The following is an 11,990-nucleotide window of genomic DNA, read 5'->3' as shown; positions in this document are numbered from 1 at the left end:
CGAGTTTTTTTTAGATTAAGAGCAAGCCACCACATTCCGACCGCCTTAGGATGCGCTATGTTTTTACGAGCTGCATACCACATGCATGGAAGGGGCTTGTTTGTCAGTGGGAGGCTGTTCAGATTTTGACGACGGTAAAATGGGAGATGACGTTGAATAGCTTTGGATTGCAGTGCTTTCGATTATCAGCTTAACAAAGGTACACTTTGGGCCAACAGAATGTTCAGACCAATACTTTTAACCATTAAAGTTAAGAACGTCACAAATTAAGTAATCTGTCCCAAGGAATTGTCTCATTACCAATAAACATGGTAGTGGCGAAATTTTTAATGAATTCTTTAAGCTCATACACTGCACAGTACTTGCGTTTCATCCGTTTTTACAATGAGTCCTCATGCACTGAACAAACCAATTTTAAAGCTTAAAAACAATCATCCCCTATGTACATTATAGTTTAATTTTATATCATTTAAATTTATTATCAAAAACTTGAAAAAATTAATTCTGAATATGTTGGTTTTTTTTTATTTATTTAAAACATTATTATTATTATCCTGTTTCTCTGAAGTGTAGTGCTCTTCGTTTCTGACCTCATCTGTTTCCACGACAAATTATGACGAACTGTGTGCAATTATTTCCATCCTAATATACATATACGCCCGTCCACAGAAGTGCTTTCCCCATAATAGCCAGCTGCGTTGTCGCCAGATTTGTTTATGTGCATTTTACCCCAGGGTTGCGCCTTATTGACCGTTAACGTCTTGGGCATTTAGAGCCATCACATAAATATGGGATTCGGGTACTGCAACGGCTTTATGCATCATATTATGCCACCTTAATCCCATTCGTGGAGATAATCAATTAATTAACAAAGACTTAAAATTATTTTAAAAATAAACAAATGATAAAAAGAGCTTCAATAGAACCATTTGCAGCTGCATCACAAAGTTATGTCCCCACAGGCGACGCCGTCTGGGACGCCACCGCTCTTTCGTTTTGAACTTTTGTGCCAGAAACTAAAGACACTTGAGCGACAGATGCCACCATCGCCATACAAACGTTGCCAAAAAGAATCCGCCGCCGGGTACAAAGTACAATTAATGACATTCTGACAAGATGTTGTATAGAGCCTCACGCCGAGATCGCCACTCACTTACATATATACATATGTGCATATGTGCATATATACGTATTTTATAAATACGTCCCCGAACATCTTAATGAATCGGTCCGCAGAGCAGCGCCAAAATGCTATTCTAATTGTCTACATATTTTTCATGGCTGGCGCCAAGTTTCTTCATGTGCAGAGTGGTATTATCTTGTTAAACGCTATTATAAGGTAGAACCTCTTCACGCCCAACGTTCGGTTACTATATTAATTTGATCTTAGCAAAACTCCACTTGGTTTTGGAACTACATATGTTAAGAGCATAAAAGGCCAAGTTAAATTTAAATTCATACTGCAGAGTAAACATTGCAGAAATGTGTTAATTTAATTATAAGTAACTATTTATATTCAACGCTTTGTACTATTTTTAGTATACATATACGAATGAAACCGTATAAATTAACTGTCTAGCACCTTTCGAGGTGTGGAGCTATTGATTATTTTTGGCGATCCAGACAAATGTATCACACATTTGTTAGTAAAAATTGTGTGTACTTGTTTCCAAAGACGTTAAATTGTGTACAATGGGCAAAACCGCTCTTTATAATGCTTGAAGTCCATAAGGTCAGAAACGTGATGAAGACCATTAATGGACGTATGTATGTACAAATGCATCAGCTACATCCTCGTCAATAATTTGTCCACTTAATTTTCGTAGAAATTTACATCCAATCGTCAGGGTCGTTTTACCTGCTGCTTTTACTTGGCTCCACTGAATGAGCCACTCTCGAAAAGCACCTGAGAAGCCCAACCGCAGTTGGCTGCGATGCAGTTATTAGTTTAGGCAGGACGCAGGACAAAAACGATCAACAGGCGATGACCGCCAGCAGATCATCAGTAGTAGTGGCAGTTGGTCTGCACCTTACGATGACAAGGTGTATACGGACCACTGAAAACACAGACAGCGCTGAGAATAAAGGTGCCGGTATCTGTGCCATGTTTATGCGGGAAATATCGAAAAGACTGGCTTAATGGAATTGCCATCATTTAAAACATATTACCCAATATTCGCCAAGTTAGTGGGGCGACAAGGAATCCAATCGTAGGACTATTACTTGGTAACAAGTGCTAGCCAGCCAGACACATTTAAAGTGATTTTAAAGACAAATATTACGACTTAGGATGCTCGTGGTTACTCGGACGCATAGACAAAGCAACAGATGCTTCGGCACGCAAATGAAGAATTCAAACCAGTTAGCTCGTCGTGGACAAGTAGAAGTTGCGAATACGCCAACATTGGCAAATGAGTGGCCAATAGCCCGTGACCATCGCACTGCATGGCATGGCATGTGTCAGCATGGGCGTACCGATAGGGAGCTAAAGGTGCGAGTGTGCCTTCTCCTGGTGAAATGTTTCCGGCTACGCTCATGCGTGTCAACGTCAAGGCGCGACCAGAGCATGCATCTGGTCGGTCGGTTGGTCGGTCGGTCAGAAACCATACACCATACACCACCGATGGCAAAGGAATGGACCTGTGCCGTCCCGTTGGCTGCTATTCTTATTTACATTACGTTTATGACACTGCAATCGCACAGCCGAGGCCACGGCAACCAGCTGTGCGTCTGGCGCCAGCCAAAAATTAACCAAATCGTCTGCTGTCTGGTCCTTTGTGTGTTGACTGCAACTATGAAATTTTGCTATATAACAAAAGACAAGTGCACAAAACAGTTTTATGACAAGGATATTGAGCCGTTCTCACTGGCAAATGGGCAACAGCAGTAAGTGCCTGAAAGGGCCAAATCGAAGACAGGTACCGTAAATCCGTAAATCCAAAAATGTCAAAATGTTGCCTTGCATGTGCATAAGATCTAGAGATATGCGCATTAGCCAAATTAATAAAGTTGAAACTGCCAATGTCTGATATACAATTCATCATATTTCAAATAGCGATGCTCCAATGTATCCGCGGAACTCAGCATGAGTGATACAGATACATTTACAGATACAAATTCAAGAGTGGTAAGAGTGCTAACCAACTCAAAGCGCATGCACACGCGGGTATAAATAGACACTTTTGAGGTGCATGACATACCCACATGCTAAGACATTCTATTAAGTAACCCATTCCATTGCCTCGATTCGGCACTGCTGCCCATTGGTAACTTAAACTTATGCTCAGAGCGATCTCGACTTTCATATTAACAATTTTTTGATCTTGCTGCTGTATCGACGTCCATATTAACAATTTTGTGCTGCTGCCTTATTGCCTCTGTGTGATTTCTCCTGCACAGTATTCGTATTTTTGGGGCTTGGGGCAAACAGTGGCAATCATTGCAGATACGGTCAACGAGAAGGCCAACGCTTTGCTAACATTTTTGCAGATACGCTTGCGCTTGCGGGTGTTTTACGTACAAGAAGCGTGGGAATTGCTGTGGGGGATGTCTGGAGTCATTAACATTCTGGTTCTTTTCCCTTCTTTCTTGCGTGCAAAGTCCTTGCATTGGCCGGATTGTACGGGTTGTCCGGGTTGTCTGCGTTGGGCTTGGCAGGCAGTCCGATTTTTTAGATTTTGACATTAATAACGTACTTCTTAGCGTCTAATTTTATATCATGGGTATGATTTCTGGCACGCATGTTATTGGTGCTGCTGTATAGTTTCGCTTGCGGCTGTCACGTTTTCAAAAATAAGTGGTACACGTTGGACCTTAAAACTCTTAGCTTTTTAACTTGCATAGGGCATTGTTACAATACTCCCGCTTTTGGACAGATGTCTGCACTTACAACCATTTCCACAACATATTCCCACGCAAATGAAAAGACATCTTGTCGCCATTCTCAGCACTGTGTGCAAGTTTCACACATCTTGAATTTAAGGATATGTCTGTTTTTCCTATCCTTCTGGTCAGCATATGTGCCATTAGCCGCCGACGGCGCCGATTCCATGAAAACTGCAAACTGGGTGACGCCGGCAAAGGTCACAAGGCACAGAAAATTCAGCATGAGTGCAGCTAAAAAACGCCTCTGACCGAAAACACATCTGTTGGCACTAACAGCCCGAGTGTCTTATCCGGCGTTTTGAGCCAGAAGAGATTTCCATGTGTTCCGAATTCGAATCTGAACTTCTTTCCGCAAATATTTTGTTGAGTTAAGTTATTTTAGTTAAGTCGGCTACTGCTAGAAATCCTTTCAGCCAAACGTCCCTCAGAATATTTGTTTGTCTGTTATTTTATGGAGTGAGGCTCTGAGTAGGCATTTTAAAAATGTGGTAAGCAGATAGGCGGCAAGTGAAATATTTCCTGCTATATTTAAATATGCCAAAAAATATTGATATTTCTCTTACGCACTAGGAACAGCTAACTTACGGGTATCTGATAGTCAAGGAAGTCGACAATAGCGTTCTCTCTTGTTAATTCAATATTAAGCCCAGTAACTTGGGCCGTTTTTAAACGGTATCGAGGGTATCGGTAAGAGTGAGTTACGCAAATTCCATAACCACGTGCCAAGGCCGGTGGTTGGTTTCACTGCACCCGTTTATACTAAACGTAACAAGAATAAACGTGACGTCACATGGAGAGACATGTGCTTATTACGGCAACGTTATGTTTACTATGTGGAAGGAATCTGTATTGAGATGGCTCTAACGAGTGGCGAAGCGTTTTAAGCGGATAAAAGATTATTCGATTTCAATGGGCTCTCCAAAAGTTGGAATATGCAACCAATAGTACATTCGGTTCAGCAGAAGGCTGACATTAAGCGCGAATATTCTCAGAAGTCACCACTACCTGACTTCGGTGAATTTTTCAAGAATTTTATCAATCTCCCAGGCGTTCTCCCGTTCAAACTATTGGCAAGGACCAGATATTAGTCCAAGCAGACTAAAAGCAATTAGTGATTGAGACGTCCCATTATCCTGCGCGTCTATGTATGTATGTATGCAGCTCCATGCCGAGACTGACAGGTAGAAATATGTACAAATACATGTGAGTTGGCAGGTATCGATATCCATTTTAATTAAATGAATATTAGCATTATTATTTCTCTTAGATGTCTTTCAGAAGCCAAATCAATGTAAATCGGTTTATGCATGCTCGTCAGCAAGGTACTTTTTGGGACTCAATCCGTGCTAAAAAGCACATTCTTAAGTAGAAGCCAAACTGACTTCGTATACTTAGTGCTGGGTCCTCGCACAGAAGCCAAATCAGTAACCGCAACTTTACCTAATTTTATAAAAAAATCTTCGCAAATGATTCCGAAGTAATTCTAGCTGGGCCCTACGGAAAAAATGGTTTATTTTTAAAGGGACAGATCAAATTTCGCCGACACGTACACGAACCATTTTTGGAAGTCCAGCATTCTTATCCTTGAACTTCCAGCTTGACAAAGGCTTGATCGCGACCTAAACGACGGTAGCGGAGGACTGCTCAGGTTGCTACACTGGGGATTCTGAAGTCTGGGCTCTGTCCAATCGAAGAAAACAGGTTAGCCCGCAGCCCAATCGCATACTTTAAAAGCAGAACAAGTCTCTAAAAAAACGAAAGTCATCATTCAAAAAGCATTTCGCGCGACAGACTCAAACTCGTGCCCAGTGTACATCTGCTAAGGATATCAGACAAAAAGACGAAAAGAACCCTAATGATATTAGGGAACTGGCTCTTGTATTCCAGCGGCAAGTTTTTTTGTTGTGCGGCGTACGAACGAATGATCTGCAAAATTTAAACTTTTTCCTAGAACTGCTCTTTTTTTACCCAAAACGTATGGAGGTATTCATCCAGACTCAAATACATTTTCAATTTCAAACATATACGATATATGTACATATGTATGTATACTATATGTATACAAAACTTTCATTGCATATGTACGTTGAGTTCTGATTAAAAAATACAGTTCAATTAAAATATTTGTGATCTACCTTAAAATAGTGTCATTTTACTATATAGAACAGATTGCGCACTACTTAATTTTTACAATATTAAGATCGAGCTGATGTCTATTACGTCATAGGTAAATTATATATATATATATCTTACAGTGCCAACCGCAGATGAAAAGCATATATACTTATGTACCTACATACGTATGCACGAATGAAATTGACGCACATACCACCAACTGTGCAGCAGCAATGTTGCAAGGAGAAACACTGTTTTCATAAAGTCCTGATGATGATGGAGGCTTTTAAAGCCTTATTAGTCAAACATTATTTAATGGAGAGCCGGCAAAACTGGCCAATCTAACCTATTTAATGAAATTTAAAATTTTTTCTACGCGAGATATTTAAGAGTTGAAGGTATATCAACATCAGTTTACCCAATGGGGAAATATATTGTAATCCAAACATAAACAAACAAAAACATAAGGAAAGCCGCGTGATAATAATACCTGCAATCAATTAGTGTAATTCAAATTTGTTCTAGTCCCAAATCTCAAGCGAGCGAATATTTTCATTCATAAAACTAATAATGCGATAGTCAAACATGCTCGACAGCGAGCCGATCCAACGAACTGAGTTCGTGCTACAGTGCTGGCAACTCTTGCTGCCTAAAATTCCTTGAAGCCATTAGTTTCTGAAGCTTAGCTAACTTAGCTTTCAGCGGTTTTTACTATTTCTTTTAGAGATAAGTTCTAACGTTAATTCTTATTAAGAACATAATTTACTTCTGTTAAGAATTTACCTTGTAGGTAAAGGGGCAATGCAAAAGGTTAATTATATATTTTCATTTCAAGCCATACGCACTTTAGGACAACGGACTCTAAAGAAGCTGAATTGTCAGCACTGATAACCAAACGCAGTTCGACCGCGTGCTGCTTTTAGCATGAAGCCGGCCCCTGGCGCAGGCCATTTCAATCCGCAAGATATTTTCAATCCGTCAGATACTTTCGTTGTGAACGGTCGTGCTCCGGTCAGAAGATTTTACGAGAGATCGTGAAAATAAAAAAACCTAATAAGTTGAAGATAGTGCCAAAGCTCACATACGGCTTTACCAAACCACAAAAAAAAGTGCCTTTAACCAATACGTGAGAATTCAATAGGTTTCTGTTGATATCAAAGCCGTCATTGTAAATAAATGAAATAAAAACCAACAAAACAACAAAACTATTCAAACACCGTTTTTGGATACGCGCTACTTTTAAAGATCTTGGATGTCCTTGACGGCTATGGCGAAAACCAACCCAGAAAAACTTTACATGCAACTAAGCGCATCGGAATTATCAGCAATTATTATGAAAGGTGGGTTAAATGCACGCGCAAAAGACAATGCACCTGTTGCCTGCGAAATGTGCAGCACCTGCAAATACTTGCATAAAATATCCACACCTACATACATAGTTACATATTTTGTGTCTTGCAGTCGGATGATTATAATCATTTCCCGCAAAATAACTTTTCGACATTATTTGTCAAATAGCTGTATATTCACCTTTGTAATTGAAACCCTAAAAGGACGAGTACTGACACAAGACGAGGAGGCTATGGCCCATGGCCATACCATAGACTACTTACCATATGATACACTGAAGATTATTGAAGACCAAAATTGTTAGTAGTGGGTGCTGCGGTGTGGACCCAGAAAGCTCCACCAACAACACGATGCAGCAGAATCATAAAGGCAGCAGACTTTTGAGGGTGCCAATTAAGATGCAGACAGATACGTAAATAACGCCAACTATGTGTCGCCAGCGTACTCCAACTTTCGTTTTGTGTTGCATATGTCGGCCAAGCACTTTGCCCGCAATGGCGAATTTGGGACGACGATGTCGCCAGACATATTGGCAATTTGTCTGTTTGTGAAGCTGGAGCGACAGTTGGACTCGGCAATGTGTATCCCTTTTCACCACCGCCTGCTGATTGTTATAATGTTCGAAGACAGACGTTAACTCCTCCCATATTGTTGGTACTGTTACGTCAACTGTTTTACAAAAATTGATTTTATTTTTCGTTTCAATGTTCTTTTTATTTTTTTGTTTGTCTTAATCAGTACCCTTTCGAAATGATTAGTGTAGATGAATTAGAATTATGTGGCTCCTAATTTAAATTAATTACAAGACCAACAATTTTTCTTGGAACAAAATCTAGTTCTATTGATTTAGCACGAAACACAAACAGTACCAGTAGTAACAGGGAAGCCGAATAAAATTGGGATCGTTTCATAGCCAACCTAAAAAGGTCCTTGCGAAGTGTGGCACAATACTGCATGATCTGGATGAGTTCTTACGATTCATTCATAAAAGTGATGCGTCATTTTACTACAATATATTCCATATAGTCGCTTTAACATATTTACATTTATGTACGTGTGAGTATATGCACTTGTTGTGATAAGACGAGGCTTCCCACACAGGGAATGCTTCCCAGTGGACCGACCGCCAGCCAAAAGCCGCCTATGATGATAACCTTTCGTTGACTTTTGGCGTGAATATGGGATTTTCTTATGCCTCTGACAGTTAATGTCTGCCGTTTTTAAGTAGGTTTTAGCTGATTTTCGCAGGAGGGCATTCATTCTTGGAAGAAAAGGCAAATAACGGGAAAACCGTTGCTAATTTCGGAGCAAAACTTCTTAGTTTGCACTTGGGACCTTAAGACGGACCAGGTCCATTAAAATAAAACTCATTTTGGCGCACCAAAAGCATTTTAAAATATATTTAATAGAGACAATCGAGAATAATACCTTGTTTCATATGTACTAAAAATAATATAAATATACACATATAGTTCTTTGGTCCTTAGAAGTTGCATAAGGTGTCTGACACATACGAATACAGAGTAAATTAGTAGAAATTTAAATTTATACAAATTTGGCAGGCATTTTAGTTTCCGTTTTGCACAGGTGTTTTCGCTGAGACGACGCCTGCGACGACGGTGGCTTAAAAGTAAACATTTGTCTAAATATAAATTAGAGTGCGGTATATAAACCAAGCAAGACATGGGATGGAGGTAGAGCTATAAAACTGATGTTATTTGTACAGCCTGATTTCGTGGTCGCAATGTCAGTCAGTTGCTTTGAATTTCGTTTCGTTGTTTATCTGCCTAAAATTAGAAAAGATAGCAGATATTGTGCTTATAAATAGTTGAACAAACATGCAAAAAAGCATACCTTCCGTAAATGAGTATTATTTAAATGTCCGTACCGGTTCAAACAAACAGGGAATACATTTACTCATTCCATTAACAATAAAGGTGCAAACCTGGCTTCAGTAACGTTATTTAAATTCAATAACAAGTAATTATTGTATGTATGCTTGCTGACAGAAAAATATATATACACGTGGATAGGCAGATGTTTTCGTTGGGCAATAACACAATATTTCCTAAGCGGTTTTTCCAACTGATTACAGAAATTAGCGGTTGGAGACACTGTGTTCTCACTTTTTAAGATATGGAAATACTCATGAATATCCTGGCAGATTCTACACATGTATACTTTGCAGTCACACCTAAAGTTTTAATCGCAAGCAAATTCGATCCATGTGTGTATGTACATATGCTCGCTTATTTGCTTTGTGATTTTAAAAATTGCTAACCGGGTTGTTGGCTTCTGATGCAGTGGCTGCCTGCTGCTGAACTTGAACTGACTTTATTCGCCAGACTTGAAATAAATTACTTTTAACAAGTAAGCTGCGTTTCAGCACTTCAATACTTGTGGAGGTCAGTGGTAAATTGACGAAACCTGTTTCGTTTTCGTAATCAATGCATAATTTCACTTTACATTATGGTCTTTCTTCTCATGTAATCTCCGATTTCAATGTATCAAATAGATCGCATAGGGCAGAACAGATAGTGGAGAACAAAATATGTATATACGTCATTACTACGTCATTCCAATTGGCTTCGATCAGCTGGCAATAAGATAATGGCAATAATAGCTAAAGATTTGGGACTTATTGAATTTTGAAAAGTCGAAGGGGTGTCGCACAAAGGCAGTCGCAGCCCTATTCGGCCTGCTGGTCTGTTCCGCGAAAACGGGGGTTTTTTTAATTTACGAATACGAAATGCCAAACATTAGTAACCGGTTCGGCGTAATACGTCACAGATAGAAGACAACTAACTCTTAAATTTTTTGTTTATTTTTAGATTCACCCAATTCCAACGACCGTGATGCGGGTTTTTGTTCCGCCAGTTCGGAAAGCGAAGGCGGAGACGACTTGGTCGTCGAGCACGCGCGCAGTGGCAGTCCCGCCATCAGACCAAAAGGAACGGACTCGGCAGACTCCAAGCCAATAGCCCTTATCCGCAACAAGCGCAAGAGTTCGGAACCCTTCAAAGTCGTAGGTTTGACGACTCCTAAGTCGAACTCCATGCCTGGTCCCCCGTCCAGTGCGAGTATGAATGCAACTGGTCCGCTCAAGAAACGTATACGCTATACTTCTTCCGCCGATTCGGCTGTGGTCCTAACACCACCAGCCATTGACTCTCCACCACCACCCATCAGTTGCATGCCTTCCACGTTGGGCCCGCAGCATCAAATAATGCCCAATCCCGCGCACATATATGTGCGCCATCCGGGAGTTACGACTCTGCACAGATCGGTTCCTGCCCATCCAGAACAGCTGGAACCACTCGCATTGGTAACCACCAAAAAGCCATGTGTCGACAACGCGGGGCCCAAAATAGAGGTTTATTCCACCATGCCAAATGGGAAGCAGCCATCCGCCAAAAAAACATTGAAGGAAAGGACGCAAAAAGAATCAGCGTCATCTTCATTCCTAGACGCCAGTCTTAGCGATGACGACCTGTGCAAGGCGGGATTGGCATCCATGTCGCGTCCCCATCAACACCAACATCAACGCAATTACAAGAATATGACTAGGGAGCGCCGCATCGAGGCAAACGCACGTGAACGGACCCGTGTCCACACCATATCCGCCGCCTACGAAACACTGCGCCAAGCTGTTCCCGCTTACGCCAGCACTCAAAAACTTTCCAAGCTCTCCGTTCTTCGTGTGGCGTGTTCCTATATACTGACTTTGAGCAGAATGGCTGGCGAGGATTACAGCGCCGATCAGTCCGTACCGTCCATTGCCTCGTGCTTGGAAGCTGTAACATCAACCATCCAAACGGAGGGAAAAGTGAAGCGAAAGAAGGACGAGTAATCTGTCCACTTTCTTGGATACCTTACTCTTCTCTAGACTTTAAATGCGACTGATTTCTGCTATTTTTATAAATATTTGCGCTTCAGCTAGGTTTATCTGCATACAGCATTCCTATCCACATACTTTGAGTCTTGGCCAATAGTGGCCTTATAGCTTTAAAAGTTTTCAAGGCTTTGTTAGATATACAGACTATATATGTTTTAAGAACAATTTTTAAGTATGCCTGCATACGATTTGTACTTTATAGTGACATTGTTATGAATAAATACTAGCGATGTGATCTTAATTTAATCTCTATTTACTGAAGCATGTTCGGCAGTACAAATAGTCAACGCCAACTATATGAAAAGACAATAATCGGTATCCCTAACACCTAAATGACAATAATGTGAACCATATATTTACCTAAAATGTTTCAGATTCTTGTTTCAAACAGGATTTTTATATTAATATACAAATATTTAAAAGAAGCTTTGCCAAAATGTTGTAATTTCACCATCAACTTTAGTTAACTTAGGACTGAATATGACAATGTATATTTGTACATATACCTCTAAAATAAGATACATTTTTCTTCTGTTACGAATTGCTTATAACCGAGTAAAACAGTAGTAATTACGAATCCCTAGTTACGAAATTAAATGAAGAATATACAAATTTCAGTTTGTGTAAATAACTATAGACGTTTCTTCTCAAATTGTAATCTCATTGTTTTGTATAAATTGACATATATATGTATGTACCCACGTATACATAAGTGTAAGTGCCATAGAATCAGGAAATACACAAA

The 11,990-nt window shown here is 40.1% G+C and overlaps 1 protein-coding gene across 1 annotated transcript; it reads left to right on the top strand.

The window, feature by feature from the left end:
• Nucleotides 1-6,997: 6,997 nt before the first annotated feature.
• Nucleotides 6,998-11,823, top strand: LOC122622978 (protein atonal homolog 8). Its single transcript, XM_043801811.1, has 2 exons — nt 6,998-7,340; nt 10,182-11,823. Exons 1-2 carry the CDS (start codon nt 7,253-7,255, stop codon nt 11,198-11,200), a joined length of 1,107 nt encoding a protein of 368 aa, XP_043657746.1. The 5' UTR covers nt 6,998-7,252; the 3' UTR covers nt 11,201-11,823.
• Nucleotides 11,824-11,990: the final 167 nt, after the last annotated feature.

This window comes from Drosophila teissieri, chromosome 2L (assembly GCF_016746235.2).
Source record: "Drosophila teissieri strain GT53w chromosome 2L, Prin_Dtei_1.1, whole genome shotgun sequence".
Classification (NCBI taxonomy): domain Eukaryota; kingdom Metazoa; phylum Arthropoda; class Insecta; order Diptera; family Drosophilidae; genus Drosophila; species Drosophila teissieri.
This window is presented reverse-complemented; position numbering and strand designations above follow the sequence as displayed.

Coding starts and splice junctions, on each gene's coding strand:
- LOC122622978 (XM_043801811.1), top strand. CDS start 7,253: ATGTCCTTGACGGCTATGGCGAAAACCAACCCAGAAAAACTTTACATG. Junction 7,341..10,181: donor ATCAGCAATTATTATGAAAG/GTGGGTTAAATG, acceptor GTTTATTTTTAG/ATTCACCCAATTCCAACGAC.